We start from the raw sequence: 18,487 nt of genomic DNA on the forward strand, positions 1-18,487 counted from the left end.
AGCGCAGGGGCCAGGATGAACCCAAAATGTGGATTAAACAGCTCCCCACCACCAACCCCCAACATCTAAGATACGTCCTGCAGAGGCGGTGTGCGCTGTGGACGCAGGGGTGAGGTGGATGAGGCTTTAGGGAGAGACGCAAAGAACGGAGAAAGCAGAGGTCAAATGTTACCTCTCAGCTGTTCGGGGTCAGGAAGGGGGTGCCTTCCAATGTCGCCCAGCTGGAGGTGCAAAGGACTGCCGCCTAAGGGCCCAACTTGCTGTCATCCGCGAGCCCCTGGGAGGAGGAGGAAGCCGCACAGCAGCATACCGCTCGGTTCCAGGTCCTCCAGCCAGGGATCCGGGCGAGGGAAGCGGCCGGGAGCGAAATGCCCGGAGCTCAGGGATGCGAGACGCTCACTCACCCAGAAGCAGCAACTTGAGCTCGCGGCGCGCGTCCTTCTTGTCCCGGCGAAGCTGCCGCTCTATCTCGGCGCTGATGCGCTGCGACTCCTTCTCCTCCGCGGACAGGCAGCAGCAGCCGGCCATGGTACGCGCAGCCCCCGACAGGCCACGAAGTCTCGAGCGCCCCGACGCTCCGCCGGCCGATCCGCGACGGCACAGGAGTTCGGAGGGAAAAGACCCGGGCCGACTCGAGTTTCGGAGTAAGAGGCCGGGACCGCCCGGGTTCAGTCCCTCCTGGAAGGGCGTCTCCTGGGCGGGAGCGAATCCGGAGCTCTGGGAACGCTCAAGTGTACCGCAGATCCCGACTCACCCAGCCCCACGCCGGGGAAGGTGGAAGGCGAGCCGAGGGAGAGAGCGTTGCCGGCCCCCGAAAACCAGCACGCCTCTTGGCACAGGAGCTCGACAGTCTGGGAGCGCAGACCGCTCGCGAAAATTTGGGGCGTCGGGGAGCGGGATCTCCTGGACTCGGGGATGTCCCAGGCAGGCTGCAGGCAAGGCGTGGGTTGGAGGCAGAGGTCCTAGCTGGCCCTCTCCTGCAAAAGTTCTGAAAACCTCAGCAGTGACCGCAGCCTAAGACAGACTGGAAAAGTTCCCGGAGGCGCTTGTGGCTCGAAGTGGCCGAAGGAGGCGGAGCCTCTCGAACCCGCAGCTCTGGCGTCGGCTCGAGCTGGCCTTCGCTGCTCGCCAAGACGACGGCGCCTGGGGGCAAGAGCGGGGAGTAGGGAGCTGCGGAGCCGAGCCCAGGCGTCTCGAGTCTCGGGGAGCAGCCCCCCGTGGTGTCCCGGCGCGGGGAAGGCCGAGGCTGCGGTAACCAGCGTGTCCTGATCTCCAGGCCCCACTCCCTGTCCGGATCCAAGTTCCGACAGGTGAGTGAGGTTTGCCAACTCCCAGCCTCAACTCCTCCCAGCTGCAAAAGGAGCCGAGCGCGCCGGGGGCGAGGTTGAGTTCCGCCCAGTTGAAACCGAGGCTCTCACAACCGGCCTCAGCACCACGCACCCCGCGGTTTCCTAGACGGATCCCCTAGGCTTCCCGGACGCCCCAGCCCAGCGCCGGCTCGGCCAAATCCCTGTGTGAGCCTCGGCTGGGCCTGAGCCGGTTGGCGCTGCTCTCGGAGAAGCCGCTGCCCCCGGGTTCTGTTCAATAGAAGTGCGAATGCGGGGTGGGTAAATATCCTCCCGGCCCCTTCCTACGCCGCCGGAGAGGGGGGAATGGAAAACGGTTGGCTACTTTGCATTTTACGATGGGAAAGACTCCTGCTTTGGAGAGAGCTGACCCGTTTGCAGCAGGTGCCCTGCCCCAGCCCTGAAGCCTGACGACCGCCTGTCTCCTGGAACCTCGGGATCACAGTTGAACTGCATTAACAAAAGCTTAAACATTAAAAAGCATCTCTTTGTACCCAAATGGAACGATAGAATGCGTATTACAACTGGTTTTTGTCTTCTGTGTACGTTTTGAGGCAGAAGGCAGAGAGGTTGACGGGGAAAGCAGAAAAGGAAAGGTGGAAGGAGGGGATCCTACTGTCCATAGCAAAGAAGTTTTTTTTTTCCCCTTCAGTTCAAGTCAGCTTGTGCCATGTAGACACTTTTTGGAGTTAGGCAATTAGTTAATGCTTCCTCTATTAAGAACAAGCCTGAGTACCTTTCCTAGGAGTAGCATAAAGTGAAAGTCGCTCAGTAGCGTCGGACTCTTTGCGACCCCATGGACTATACAGTCCCTGAAATTCTCCAGGCCAGAATACTGGAGTGGGTAGCCGTTCTCTTTTCCAGGGGATCTTCCCAAGCCAGGGATCGAACCCAGGTCTCCTGCATTGCAAGCGGATTCTTTACCAGCTGAGCCCCAAGGGAAACCCAGTCAGTTCAAACTGAGGAACATACTGAGTGGAGAGAGTGGTATATGTCATTATAAAAAGAACTTGACATTAGGATACTATCTGGCTGCAAAGGTCTTATTATTTGCAGTTTAGGAAATGTAGAGAAATCAGGCATTTAAAATGGATGTCCCTACATTCTTTTTTTCTAATATTTATTTATTAGGCTGCATCGGGTCTTAGTTGCTGCAGGCATGAGCTTCTTTGCGTCATGGGGAATCTTTCCTTTCCCGCTCGGAATCTCTAGTTGTGACCTGCGTGCATACATTCTTAAATGCATAACTATTTTAGTTACCTTGCAGACATAAATTGATAGTAATAGTGACCCCTACAGGAAAGCTCCTGGACATTTCTTACTTGATCATTATCTATTTATTCATACATTTCTCTCTTAGCTCTTACAGATGCATTTACAATTTAAGGATAAGACCGCTTAGCTTCTCAAATGAATAATGGCATCATAATTATTAGTATTTTTTCAATAATGATAATTAGGGAAATTTTGAACTCCCAAGTTGACTGGAATAACTGATCTGTTAGATCTAAATTTGCTAAGATTTCAAGAAAGACATGAAGCTTATTGCTTATGGCAAATCTGCAAAACTTTCCTGGGCTAACCAACTTGGCAGTGTGTCTCAGAAGGCTTAACATGTCTATCCCCTTTAACCAAACTAGTAATTCCCCCCTTAAGAAATGATAAGACAAGTCAAAGATTTTATTTCTAATAACAACAATAATGCAAAAACAATCTAAATGCCCAAAAAGGGTGAGAATAGGTCAATAAATTATAGTACATTCATACAATTAGATAGTTCAATTCAGTTCAGTCACTCAGTCATGTCCAACTCTTTGCAACCCCATAAACTGCAGCATGCCGGGCTTCCCTGTCCATCACTAACTCCCGGAGCTTGCTCAAACTCATGTCCATCGAGTCAGTGATGCCATCCAACCATCTCATCCTCTGTCGTCCTTCTCCTCCTGCCCTCAATCTTTCCCAGCATCAGGGTCTTTTCCAAGGAGTTAGTCCTTCGCATCAGGTGGCCAAAACATTGGAATTTCAGCATCAGTCCTTCCAGTGAATATTCAGGACTGATTTCCTTTAGGATGGACTGGTTGGTTCTCCTTGCAGTTCAAGGAACTCTCAAGAATCTTCTCCAACACCACAGTTCAAAAGCATCAATTCTTCGGCGCTCAGCTTTCTTTATAGTCCAACTTTCACATCCATACATGACTACTGGAAAAACCATAGCTTTGACTAAATGGACCTTTGTCAGCAAAGTAATGTCTCTGCTTTTTAATATGCTGTCTAAGTTAGTCATAGCTTTTCTTCCAAGGAGCAAGCATCTTTTAATTTCATGGCTGCAGTCACCTTCTGCAATGATTTTGAAGCCCAAGAAAATAAAGCCTTTCACTGTTTCCATTGTTTCCCTGTATATTTGCCATGAAGTGATGGGAACAGATGCCATGATCTTTGTTTTCTGAATGTTGAGTTTTAAGCCAGCTCTTCCACTCTCCTCTTTCACTTTCATCAGGAGGCTCTTGAGTTCCTCTTTGCTTCCTGCCATAAGGGTTTTGTCATCTGAATTTCTGAGGTTAATGATATTTCTCCCAGCAATTTTGATTCCAGCTTGAGCTTTATCCAGCCTGGCATTTCATATGATGTAGTCTGCATATAAGTTAAATAAGCAGGGTGACAGTATATAGCCTTGACGTACTCCTTTTCCAATTTGGAACCAGTCTGTTGTTCCATGTCCAGTTCTAACTGTTGCCTCTTGACCTACATACAGGTTTCTCAGGAGGCAGGTAAGGTGGTCTGGTATTTCCATCTCTTTAAGAATTTTCCACATTTTCTTGTTATTCACACTAGTCATTAAATATGGGAATATGTAACAAATATGTGAATAAAAATGATTTAGTGGGAAAACCACAAAATATGTTGAATGTAAAAGTATAATGCAAATTTTATTATGGGAACGCACATATGCATCTTTAAGGGACTAAAAGAACATACACCAACAAATAACCTGCTCTGAGTCATAGTTTTTTGGTTGATTTTAGTTCTCTGACATAAAATTATTTGGGCAGCTTGCATAGAGTAATCTAGGCCCTAATTTCCTCAGCTGTAAAAATGAAAGGGGATGAACCAGAATAAACTCACAGAAATCTCCCAACTCTAACATCAATTATTTCTTTGAAGATTTTCACTTATAAGGTAGTATAAAAACAATCATAAACCAAAAGTTATTGACCAGTGATAACTAGAGAGGATTGTAAAACTAATATATCACAAGTCAATTATTTTTATACTTCTATATTTTTTATTCACATCTCTTGTTTTCCTTTAACATCTAGGGAAGGGATGGGAATAATTTTTAAGTTACTGTGTCATTTGCAACATTGTTGCTGAAATTCAGCTTATTGTACAGTGGTGCGGGATTAAATCTCAGAAATAGAGGTTTGGGTGAAGCAGAAAGAAACAGCTTTATTGCTTTGCTGTGGCAATGGGCGCCTCAGCAGGCTCATGCCTCAAGGCGGTGTGTCTGGACTCTGGAGGGAGCACTGAGGAGTGTGCAAGGAGCACTGAGGAGTGTGCAAGGAGCAGGACGTGATCAGCTCGTGGACATTCTTCTGATTGGTTGGTAGTGAGGTAACTAGGAGTTAGCATCATCAACCTTCTGGTTCTAACTGGTCTGGAGTCTAAGTGCAACACACAGTTAACTTTTTCCACCTGGTAGGGGTTTCAGTATCTGCCAAACAGCTGAAACGACATGGCTCAGAATATTATCTGTAGCTCTTGAGGAAGAACTAAAGAACCTTGACTTTGTTTAATGGCTAAAGTATTATTTTGTCTTGCTTGACTGTTTTCCTCCTTTCTCCATTTACTCACTTCTTGATTAAATTTATTCCTTGACTAAAGTTTTTCTACAGATAAAAGGCAGACAGAGGACAAAAATGGAGGTCTTTTCTGGGAAGGCTTCCTGGGGTCCTGCGCAGTTACAACATCTTTACAAGAAGGGGAATTTTGAAAAGAGGTCTCAGTAAAAAAGAATATTTGTTTTCTTAGGTTCTTCCCAAGGTGCTGCAACTGCATTTCATTCCTCTTGAAGATCAGAGCACAGCCTGAACATGACTTTTCTGATACCTGCCAAGTGCTGGGCAGCGAAGATGAATTAATTGCCTGAATGTGCCCTGAGCCCGTGCCAAGGCTATTACCAGGCTCTGAAAATTCAGACACTGAGACATTCCAGACTTTCGGTGGGCTGTAGATAGTAGAAAGAAATAAGACTAAGACTGTAAAATCTGAAGTCAGCCCTCCTTGCTTCCTCCCAGAGAGCAGAGAGTGCAGCACAGGAGAACCTGGGTTGTTGCCCACATCCTACAGAGGTACACATTGGGTCCTTCAGCTAACATCTCCCTTCCGCTAAGCCTCACCTCTCCCATCACTCCTGGAATTTCAGACAAACCTAACTATGTGTTCTCCCCACCTCTGTCTCAGTTCAAGCTGTTCCCTCTTCCAGGAATGCTATATTTCACCCAAGACAAAATTAGATACTTTCTTTCCCAAACACATCTCTTCTGAGAAACCATCTCCACCCCTTGTCAGTCAGACACATCTTTCTCTATTGACTGAGCACCTCCTATGTTCCTCTCAACATCTCACTTTATTACGCCTCTTTGCTTCTTCTCCTAATTCGTTAGTTACAGGTAGAGAGTTTTTTCTTGTTCATCTGGTATTTCTAATTAAAATTTAGTTGCCGGAATAAAACTGAAACCAAAAAGAATTAGCTGAGATAAGAGAAAGAAGAAACTAGAAGAACATAAAGTTATTGCGGTGGAAAATAGTAAAAAACAAACGAAAAACCTACCACCACCCCAACAACAAAAAACCAAGCAAGTCCACAGCAAATCAATATATGTTTAGGAAGGATTTTGTCCGTTAGAGGGAAAGAGTGCCCTGTTTCTAAGGAAATTCCAAGGAAATGTGCATGTAGAGGGCTAGAAAAATATCATTCTCTTTGACAAAGGTCGCATGTTAGAATTTTAACAAATAACATAGAGTAAAATGGGCACCCTGGTGGTTCAGACAATAAAGAATCTGCCTGCAATTCAGAAGACCCCGGGTTCTGTCCCTGGGTCGGGAAGATCCCCTGGAGACAGGAATGGCCATCCACTCCAGTATTCTTGCCTGGAGAATTTCATCAACAGAGGAGTCTAGTGGGCTACAGTCCATGAGGTTGCAAAAGATGCCTGACTTAGTGACTAAAACACACACATCACACCAAATAGAATAAAAACATGACTTTGAAGTCCACAAGGCTAAAATAGCACTAATAATAATACACCTATGCTGCTTTTCAAATTGCACATATGACCCATTCTTAGGTTGTGACCAGCATTTTTTAAGAAAAAGAGTATTATATCAATAGGAAATAACAAAAAATGCAACGTGTATTTCAGTTGTAAACTTAAGTATCAACTCAAGCAGACAAGTCATTAGTGGGGGTTTGCTTCTCCATATGCTAAGTGGGTTGGTCTAAATAATTCCCAATTTTCTAATTCACTTTTCTGAGACCAACATATTCCCAATTTTTCATTCAATTCTATAAGTTCAATGTGTTCTCTAAAGTGTTTTGAGCCCTCCTCTCCCCTCTCTACGCCCCTCACTCTCCACCCAGTCATTTTTAGTTTTGATGAGTGTGGAATATAAAAGTCAATGGGGTGGTGATGGGTATTTAGACAAATAGGTAATAATTATAACTGGTAGTTAGATGTACTTAACATCCATTTTTCTAAGATAGTCAACATGTCAACGTGTTTCTTCAAAATATTTTCTGCCTGAAGACCAGAAACTGTTTATTATGTAACTTCTACTGAAAAGGCTAGAATCGTAGACAATGAAGCCTGCCTTCAAACACACATGACTGTGAGTGGGCAAGAATTGTTATTGTTTGTTTCTGAATCTGACTTCCTATGGGAGTTAGGTATCTGAAGAATTTAAGAAGTAAAAATCTTTAAGATGAGGAGTTTGGACATGTTTATTTTGCTTTTCTTTCCCTTTTTGCTTAAGTGCTCCCCTCCTCCACTTACATCACTCTCCCCCTGAATGAACAAATGTTAGTAACCTATGTTTTCTTCTTTGTTATACTCCTATAATCATGTATAGACTTATAAACACTCATTAGTGTAAATACACATAGGCTTACAAACACTCATTAATGTGAATCCACATACATGGACAGAGTTTGTCATCTTTAGTTTAAAAATGAAACTGTATTGTATCACATGATTCTGTATTTTGATTTTCTCTTTTAACAGTTTCTTGTGGAAATCTAAGTAAACTCTGATTCAGTCTTTCACGCATAATATTCCTCAGTGTGAAAGGACGATAGTTCCCATTTGAAGGACATTCTCTTTTACTTCTAATTTTGGCCACCAAAAACAAAGCTGTAATAACATCTTTGTATGTAAGTCTTCATGCACTTGTGTTTTTATTTCTGTGGGATAGATTCTCAGGGAAAAAACTGCTGAACTGAAGGATGCATACATTTTTCATTTCATAGATGTGGCCAGATTCCTTTCCAAAAAAATGAAAATAATTCACATTTCTAGCCAAAATAGAAATGCCCATGTCCCTACTAGCAATAAATATGACCACTTACGAATTTTTGGCTGCCTGAAGGGATTCAAATAATATTAAAGTGTTGCTTTACTTTGTATTTCTATGACTACTAGTGAATTTGTACATTTGTTCATAGCTTGTTAGTATTTGCATTTGTTAACCTGTGAATTGTCTATCCACATCCCTTGCTCATTTTTAAAAATTGGGTCATTTATCTTAACAATCTGTAAGAGGTCTTCAGTAGTACATATCAACTCTTTGTTATCTAAATTACAAATTTTCAAATATATTATTTGTTCTTTTATCATTTTAAATGGAATCTATTGCCATCAAAAATTTTATTTTTACATATCCAAGTATCTCTATTTTCTTGTGTAACTTCCGGAGCCCAATCTTTGTAAGAAGATCTCTCCATTTTTAGATTATATATGCAACATCTTAGATTTTCTTGCAAGCACTTTTATTATTTCATATTTTAAATTTAAATATTTAATCCATCTGGTGTTTATTTTTGTAAAATATGTAAGATAGGACAGTAATTTTATTTTCTTCCAGATGGATTGCCAGTTGTGCAAACATCACTTGTTGAATATTCCATTCTTTTTCCAATGAATTAAACTTCAATCTTTGTCACGTATTACACTCTCATATTGATTGAGATCCATTTCTTTGAGTCTATAACTGTTCCATCGAGCTAGCTATTTCTTTCTACATCAATACCATCCTGATTTGGTTACAGCGGCTCTTTGAAACATTTTTATATCTGAGAGGCCACTGGAGAAGGAAATGGCAGCCCACTCCAGTGTTCTTGCCTGGTGAATCCCAGGGACAGGGGAGCCTGGTGGGCTGCCGTCTATGGGGTCACACAGAGTCGGACACGACTGAAGTGATTTTAGCAGTAGCAGCAGCAGCAGGCCATATCACCCTTTTAGAGTTATCAAACTCTTCTTAGTTGTGTTTAGATATTTATCCTTCCATATGGACTATTCAAATATTCCTCAACTTATTATGGAGTTATGTCACAATAAACCCATCAAAAATTGAAAATATAATAAGTCAAAAATGCATTCAATACACCTAATCTACTGAACAATACACCTAATCCACCATTCTTAGCCTAGCCTACCTTAAAGGTGCTCAGAACACTAACATTAGCCTACAGTTGTGCAAAATCATCTCACACAGGGTCTATTTTTATAATAAAGTGTTGAATACCTCAGATAATTCATAGAATACTGTACTGAACATGAAAAAACAAAATGATGATCTGGATACCAAGATCCTGCATTTCTAAGAGTCTCCCAAATGATGCCAATGCTTCTGTCAGTTGGCCACACTCTGCCGTACAATGCCGGCCCACACACGAGGCCTGGGAATTTCACTTTGCTCCCAGGTCTAGCACAAATTAAATCATCTTCAGAAAGGGTTCCCAGGAATCCCTGTTGTCCCCCTCCCCCGATTCAGCAGCAATCATTGTAATGTTGCAGACTGCAATGTGATGGGGCGGTTGTTGTTGTTTTCCTGCTGACATACTTCGACTCCTTCAGGACAGGAGGCACATTCTCACATCTTTTTCATCCCCTCAGGAAACCCTGGCCCCAAACATATGGAAGTACTAAAGAGATTTGTCGAATGAACAGAGCTAACATGCATGACATGATTACCAGGCACCAAGAACTGTGCTAATCACTTTTTACAGCTTAAGTCGCGTCATCTTCACAACAGCCCTGTGTGGCAGGCGCTGTTATTTTCCCCCACATTTTACAGATGAGGAAACTAAGGTACAAAAAAGGGTACAATTGACATATTCACAGAACTGGAGGGTGATAGGACTGCGATTCTAACGCCAGTCTGACATCAGAGCCCATGCTCTTACCCTCTATACTATGCTACCTACAATGAACAAACGAATACAGAAGTGGATCTGGTGCAGGAATCATTACTATTTATTTAGGATATATTTCACTTTTTTGTTGGAGTCCATGTGCCTGAACTGTATTTGTGCATTCAAAATAGATTCACATTGTCTTTCTGGGAATAATGTTGAGCTGTTTAACTTTGAATCTGCCCTGAACACCGATTCACCATTGTTATAGCAATTTTGCAGTCCAAGAAAAAGTAGATGGTCTAAGCAAAAGACATGTTTGTTTGGCATCCCTATGGGAGATAATAATGTCCACCATTATATGGAAATCCTATCTCATCCCTGAGGATTACAAGGAACTAATAAGGGTTCTTTAGCCACCTGATGCAGAGAGCCAACTCATTGGAAAAGACCCTGATGCTGGGAAAGATTGAGGGCAGGAGAAGGGGGCAATAGAGGATGATATGGTTAGATAGCATCACCCACTCAATGGACATGAATTTGAGCAAACTCCAGGAGTTAGTGAAGGAGAGGGGAGCCTGGCATGCCGAGGTTCATGGGGTTGCAAAGAGTCGGACATGACTTAGCAACTGAACAACAATAATAATAAATAAGGCTTCTGGTTCCATTCACAACACATGACCCAGGTGTGGCCTATCAGAGCGCTCCATCTCCTTAATCACAGAGGTTGGTTTAGAGTTGTGCATGTGACCTAGATGCCTGGCCAATGAGAACATTCCATCTTTTAACCAGAGATTGGTTCAGTGAAGGCTAAAGGAAATCCTTCTTGAAACTTCCCAGAGCCATCTGAAAGTCTGTGTTCCCCATTCTATAGAACAAGTTTGCAAATATGAAATAATCTGATGGCCATCTTTGCAAAGATATGGGACATCTTTCCCTGTATATGACACCAACATAGACAGAATGTGAGCCAAGAAATGAAGAGAAAGAGAATATTCTTCTCATGATTTGAATCCCTGAATTCAGATACCTAGTTACTGGGTCAATAAATTTCTTTGATTGTTTAAGCCAGGTGGATTGGATTTCTATGTCTTGCAACCAAAAGAATCATGACTAATGTATCTGACCCATGAGAAATTAAGAGGTGAGTATTAGTTTGTAGAAAAAATTGAATACCTTGATTTCTATTAATAATTTATAGAGCCCTAATATTTCAATGCCTACTTTATTACCTTCTATAAGAAAGACTAATGGTAAATGGCCATCAAATTCTTCCTGCTTTGTCACAAGAATAAGCTGGATATGGATCAGGAAGCAATCAATATAAATGAGCAAATAGGTTTTTTTAGAGTTGGCATGGGGATTGTGTTTTGGTTTGACTTCCTACCAAATTTTCTTTCTGGATTACTGCTACTTAAGGATCTGTGGTCAGATGGGTTTTTTAAAAATGCATGTGTTAGTAAATTTTTAAGAGTGGCAAGTTTACAAAAATTTCTGAATATGTAAAAGAACTAAACATTTGAACCAAATTGTATAAATAACAAGCGCTCTCTTTAATATGGTGTCAGTTAATTTTTAAAAGCCAGCTTGTCAGAAAGATCTGTACTTGTATCGAGATTACATCGTTGAATCTGAAGAAATACAAACAATAAGTGTATTGCTAGTAAGGCCAGTCAGTCTAGCAACGGCACTGTAGAATTTAGAGAGCAAAGGAGTCCTGGTAAATGATTACATAAACTAAAAGACTTCTCTTCAGTCTGAGTGCTGTTTGTTTCTGTTTGGATGATTTATGTAAGAGTAACATGGTTTCCCTCTGGCCATTGTCTTTATTTTCTTTGGCTCTTTAACCATTATGTGCGCCAGGAGCTGCCTGGGACCCTGAGGTGCCTTAGGAACCAAATGACCTCCTGGCCAGTGCAAACATGTCTGGCAGGTTCCGTGACCTCCCCACCCCCCACCTCTCCTAAGGAGCTGAGCCAGCCAGGCACGGGCTCTGCTCCAGCCGTACAAACAGGTCCAGGGGTATTTCTGAGTTCAGATTCTGACTTAGGCTGCAAGGCTGTCTTCCAAACTACCCTGACAACCGCTGTCATTCAACCCATGCCGTCTTCTCCCATGAATGTTTATCCTTATGGCAGGGATCAGAGAAATGAGGAAACTCATTCTCTTTCTTGAGGAACTACTCAAGGTCTGCAGGGAGATTGGTCTAGCACTATTTTTACAGCCTACCCTGAAAGTAGTTAGATGTGGATCACAGGCTCTAGGATCACAAAGGAGGGGAGGTCTTTGGGATAGAGAATATTTTCTCTATTACAAATATTCTCTTAATAATGAGCACACTAGTGTTTAACCTCCTTCCTTGGACATAGTCCTTACTCAGCATAATACTCCTTTTATAAACAATTAATTCACTTTAAGCTCTGTTTCTTTTTGGGGAGTTTTGCTCACATGCCTACTGAGGTTTCTCAGAGACGTAGACTATCCAGAGAGATTCCCGGTACCCAAGAACAGGCTGTCATGATTTGTTCTCATCCTAAAGGTCTGGCATGGGCAAGAGCTGAGGAGCTTGTCACCAGTGGTGGGATGAATGCTGAGGCTCTCAGGGTTCTTGATTTGCCTCCCTTTTTCCATCCAGCTCCTGCCTGCCCTCACCTCTTAACACTAGAAGACAGCAACAATAGCTCCATTCATTGTCATGAATATGTTCCAGGCACAGCATAAAATTCTGTTGGTGGATCATCTCATTGAAAGGTGCAGGCTTATCCACCTTTATCCATCTTTAAAGACGCGAACATTGAGGTTTGTAGAGGTTAAGGTTAGGGAAGTGGTGAACCCAGAACTGTTAAACCCAGAACTATCTGCCTCTCACATCTTTACTCTTAACCATAATCATACTGGGCTACTTTAGAGCCTCCCTTGCGAGGATGCGGGGGTGGGGTGTGTGTATGGAAGCAATGTTTAGTCCACCAGGCTCCTCCATCCGTGAGATTTTCCAAGCAAGAATATTGGAGTGGGTTGCCATCCCTTCTGCAGGGGATCTTCCTGACCCAGGGATCAAACCCGTGTCTCCTACTTGACAGGAGGATTCTTTACCACTGAGCCACCTGGGAAGCCCACATGGTGGGGGGGGGGTGGTTACTCAGAATACTTCTAAATAAAATTAAAAATTAATTTCTATCTCTGTGTGCTATAAAACTTTAGTATGACTAAAATTTTCCTTACTTACTATTTGAAAATTGTTCGAGTGTAGAAAAAATTTGAAAGAATGCTATAATGAACACCCGTAAACTCTTCACCCATTGTGAACACTTCCCCCATATCTGTTTTATCTTCTCTCACTCTCTCAAAATGTATATTTGCTAAACTACTTGAAAGTAAGTTACAGACATCATGACACTTCTCCCCTATATAATTCAACCAATGTTGCCTGAGAATCAGGATATTTTCTTGCAAAAACTCTGTATGATGATCACACCTAAGAAATTTAACAATTTTGTATATAATTTAATGTACATTACATATTTAATTTTAACCAGTTGCCTCAAAAATATATTTTATAGCTTTAAAAAAAACTAAGATGTAATCAAAGCTTACCCTCTGCAGTTGGTTTTTATCTTCTTAGTCTCTAATCTAGAGCCTTCCTCCTGCCTTTTGTTGCTTTTCATGCTATTGATTTTTTTTTTTGACAAGTTCAGGCCACTTGTAGAATATCCCACAGCTTCAATTTATCTGAGGGTTCCTCATTATTTGATTCTAGTTAAAAAATATTGGCAAGAACAGTACAGGTCATTTGGGTAGTTCTTATTTCATTATATTTGGAGTAGGAAATGGCAACCCTCTCCAGTATTCTTGCCTGGAAAATTCCACAGACAGAGGAGCCTGGTGGGCTACAGTCCATGGGGTCACAGAGTCAGACACGACTGAGCACTCACACACACACACAGTGGGAATATGTGACTTAAAAATTTAAACTCATACATTAAAACAAATAAAAAACAAGAGAATAGTTGATTTCTTTTTTGATCGATGGATGAGAAAACCCAGTGACTTGAGCCCTTGCTATTCAAAGTGTGGTCAGCTGACTTTCTTCCACATTTAAAGCCCCAGTCCGCCTCCATCCCACCCCACCCCCGCAGCCATCCCCCAGATCTACTGAATCAAAATCTGTATTTTGATTTAACAATATTCCCAGGTGATTCGTATGCATGTTAAAATTTGAGAAGGACCAATTCAAGATATTAACTAGAGGATGGACACCTGGCATACTGGCTTTTCCAAATCAAAGGTTTATTTGTGGCAGACACTCTTAGGACATAATATCCATTTCCTCTTTTTTCTGACTTAAAGGAAAAATTGTACCTAGCTAAAAAGCTATGTTTTCAATCTCTCTTGAAGCTAGAAGTTGCCATGTGACACAGTTCTGGCTGATGAGATGGAAATGAAAGTCACTGGGGGAAGGTTTTAGAAAAGAGTGAGGATTCATTAGGGGAAACACTACCATAGTAACCACATACATGAGTTGTTTTAACAACAGGAGGTCCTGGTAAGGAATGCAGAACGAACAAGCTACCACCAACCAGAAGAATTAGGGAAAGGTCAAAAACAGAGAGGAGATGTCAGCCCATCTGTCCTGCTAACCTCCCAGAATGATCCTCGCTGGAACCTCCATCTTGGCTGAGCGCTGCGCAGGTTACCAGGAAGGACCTCGAGTCCAAATGATTGGCTGGAGACAACCCGAGGCTCTGAGCCATGTCGTGGAGCAGTTCTCCTGAGTTTCCTTACCCTGCTACTCTCCACCTGGGCGCCCCGTGCCCATAAAGCCTGTTTCTTTGTCAGCACACGTGTCTCCTTGGACAGTTCACTTCTAAATGGTAGACAGAAGCCCACTCTCGGGTCCCCCTTCCTTCAACAGACTCACCCGGCACACACATCTTCCCCTTCCTCCTTCCCAGTTCAGGGATAGGAAGGTGGAGGTGGAGATGCCATTGGTGACCCTGAAGCATCAAACTACAGACTAAGGATGGCAGGGTGGCAGCAGCCTTGACGAGCCCTGGTCTGGCTACCTCCGCACCTTTTATGCCGGAAAAAATGGAAAAGCCTCTGGTTTAAGTCACTGTTCAGGTGAGTTTCTTGTTACAGTCAAACCAAATCTATCACGAAATATGCTGCTTGAAGGATTTCTTGTTGGGAGATTCTGAGGAACCATAGAGTCGCAGGGAGACGAATTCTTTCTTGATTTTTTTTGCTCCACTTATGGTTTTGTCCATTGAGAGAGATTGATGTGACATGTATTCCTCTCTCCCTTGTGAAGAGCAACAGCTAGGTCTGCTTGGGAGGACTATCATTAGGGAGACGGATTTCAGCTGCAAGAGCATTTTCACGGAAATTCTGGCTCCACAGATAGGCAGTAATACACATATTTTCCTGCATATGAAGACTATCTCCTACTAACAAAAAAGAGTGAACCAAAGACTTGCCTTGCCCTATGTTACAAATGTTTTTTCCTTCTCATGAGACAGTAATTCTAGCCCTTTTGGTGGCTCACTATCTCTATAAATTTCCTTTGACTTTTGCGTGGAAAGGGAAATGTGTGTGTACGTGTGTACACTGTGTCATATGTCTTTCCAAATTGTTATGTGTCTTGTTCTAAAAATATGTGAAATAGTTCTTACATCTCAGTTTTTAATCACCGCTCAGGACTGGCCTTTGCCCAGAAAAATATTTAATCTCTAGTACTTGCCTTCTTCTCCCCTAGGTATAATTAATTCCTGCTTGGATGTAATGAGTTCTCACTCCAATTTTGAAACCCCTCCCATCCCATAATCTATTGGTAAGTCCTTTTAGTCAGTAGAAGGGTTAAATATTTGTTGAATGAGTCTATTTGTTCAACATTTATTAAACACTCTATTTGCAAGGACTGCACCTGGCCAAAGTGGTTCGCAAACTTTTCTATACAGGGCTAGATAGTAAATATTTTGGCTTTATGAATCAAGAGACAAAAGGGGATCTTACATTGCCACTTATGTGATTATTTAAAATATAACCACTTAAAAATGTTACTTCATACTTTACTCACATCAAATACAAATCAACTCAAAATGAATCAAAGACTTAAATGTAAGAGCTACAACTATAATATTTTTAGAATAAAACATAGGAGTACCACTTTGTGATTGTGGATTAGGCAATGGTCTTTTAGATATAATACCAAAAAGCAAGAAAAGAAAAAAATTATATTTCACCAAAGTTAAAAATTTTTATGCATCAAAAGAAAATTATTAAGGTAAAAAGCAACCTGTGGAGGGGAAGGAAATGTTTGCAAATCATGTCTGATAAGCATTTAATATTCAAAATATATAATGAACTCCTGCAGTCTAACACAAAGTACCAAATAACCCGTTTAAGATTTTTAAATGGGCAAAGGACTTGAATAGACATTTCACCAAAGATAAACCAAAGCTTGAAAAGATGCTCAATATCATTAGTCACTTGTGTGTGCATGCATGTTCAGTCATGTCTAACTCTTTGGGACCCCAGTGGAATTGTAGCTTGCCTGGTTCCTCTGTCCATGGGATTTCCCAGGCAAGAATACTGGAGTGGGTTGCCATTTCATCCTCCAAGAGATCTTCCAGACCCAGGGATAGAACTCACATTTCTTGTACCTCCTGCATTGGCAGGCAGATTCTTTACCACTGTGCTACCTGGGACTCAAGTAGTGACCTTAAAAATCAGTAGCTTAAAATTGGGAATGGTGGAGGAGTATTTCAACCATGGAAATCAGCACGCATTACCAGTACCACAGTTCTGCACTGCTCCCTGATAACCGTTTATCAGGATACCACTGGGTGGGTCATCTCATATTCCATGAAAAGAAAGCAGGCCCCTTTTGCTAATGCTTCTCTGAGCCTGGGAACATAGCCATTGCATCTCCAGCAACTGATGTGGGCCCTGTACCTCATATGTGCCCCAACGGCAAGTGTGGGATTCCTAAGAGGCTTGGTGTCCTAGGTCAGGGGAATCTCAGAGTAGACACAAAAATGGTCTTGTCAGTAGCTATGGGAGCTTCCTAGCAGCTAGGCACACAGTGTGGAATTCCAATTGCAGACTTCTAGAGTTTGCCAAGTTTCACCTGCCGTTGTTTTATCCTGGCACTCTTATCTCTAAAGATGCTTAAAATACCCACCATAGAAATATACTGGGTAAACTGAAAACAGAATGAAAGTTTCAGGGACCTTTTAAAAGTTTCAGCAGCCCATCTCAATGGGACAGGCCCATAGTCCTCTAAACTGCAAAACTCCTCCTTCAAGGCTGTCAAGGGCCAAAGCAGTGTGGTCAAAGGCCTGTGCCAGAGGGAACCCCATCAGCTCTTTGCTACTATGGTTTGGTTTGATTACCCTCTTAATTAAAGAGGGTAAGCTGCCTTATTTTACCCACTGGGTTTTTGGAACAGAAAAATATCTGGCCTTTTGCATTCTTGAAGAAAACAGGAAGAGAGAAAATCAACCCAGATCAGATTTCAAGTCTTGAGGGATAAGAATTCAAAGAAAAAAAGAATCTTTTCAGAATTCCCTGTGTATCTTCTTAGATTTTAAAGAGACCCTCATTTTCTAACCAGGGCCTTGTTTTGCAGGGGTCTAGGAGGCTCCCTTAAAATAGACTGGGTTCAGTGCCTTGGGGCTTCCTTGGTGGCTCAGATGATAAAGAATCTGTCTGCAACATGGGAGACCTGGGTTTGATCTCTGGGTTGGGAAGATCCCCTGGAGAAGGGCATGGCAACCTACTCCAGTATTCTTGCCTGGAGAATCCCATGGACAGAGGAGCCTGGCAGGCTACAGTCCATGGGGTCGCAGAGTTGGACATGACTGAGCAGCTAAGCAGAGCAACCACTCTGGTATTCTGCCTGGGGCATTCCATGGACAGAGGAGCCACAGGGTCACAAAGAATCTAACCCGACTGAGCGCCTTCCACTTTTCAGTGCCTTGTAACACCTGGACCCAAATTTTAGTTAGCCTTGGCAATGAAACAAAGGTAATGCATACATAACTTAAGAGAACAACCAGAAACCTACCCTTAACCACGGCTTTTCACTCTCCAAACCCGATCAACACTTCAGTAAGGGCTTTAAATAAATACAGAGTAGCTGATGAACATGGAAATGACTCAGAATCAGACAACAAAAGAGAAAAATAAGACGCTGGCTAACTATAGAAGTTGCTCTGTACACATTGTCAAGTGAACCACTGTTGTTCCTTGGTGTCAAGTTCTACTCCCGCCTCTTTGCTCTGGTTGAATTGGCATTTCAAGAGGAGAAACTGCCTATCACATCCTAAGAGAAAAACGGGAGGAGGCAGGGAAGATGAAGGGCCAGGCAGAGCAGCTCTCAACAACTCTTTTATTGTTTCCAGGACAGGTCAGAAAAAAACCTGACTAGGCAGGCTTGCCCTAGGAGTTGAAAGGTCAAGTTAAAATGTTTGGCTCAAATAATATTCAATGAGTTCCTGTCTTCTTCTGTGCGTGGAGGGGTCTTCAAGATGATGATAGAGATGGACCAAAGGTCAGGTCCTGGTGGGTCAAAGCCCAACCAGAGTGAGGAGTGCTAGGGCTACTGCTCAACACCCCTGTTTCTGGGCAGAGAGGCTGTGAGAACTATCACTCCAGGCCTGTACTAGTAATGACAGTCCCCAGCACATCATTTCCTTCATAGGAAGATCCAAAGAGAAGGGACACCATC

The 18,487-nt window shown here is 42.7% G+C and overlaps 1 protein-coding gene across 1 annotated transcript in view; it reads right to left on the reverse strand.

Moving 5' to 3' along the window:
• The window catches only part of GNA14 (G protein subunit alpha 14), a 182,591-nt gene extending 181,165 nt beyond the window's left edge, over positions 1-1,426 (reverse strand). The window contains exon 1 of the mRNA XM_043890926.1: positions 405-1,426. Coding sequence (XP_043746861.1) covers positions 405-528 — 124 coding nt within the window. The 5' untranslated portion in view covers positions 529-1,426. The remainder of the gene's footprint in view (positions 1-404) is intronic.
• Positions 1,427-18,487: the final 17,061 nt, after the last annotated feature.

This window comes from Cervus elaphus, chromosome 29, assembly GCF_910594005.1.
Source record: "Cervus elaphus chromosome 29, mCerEla1.1, whole genome shotgun sequence".
NCBI lineage: Eukaryota > Metazoa > Chordata > Mammalia > Artiodactyla > Cervidae > Cervus > Cervus elaphus.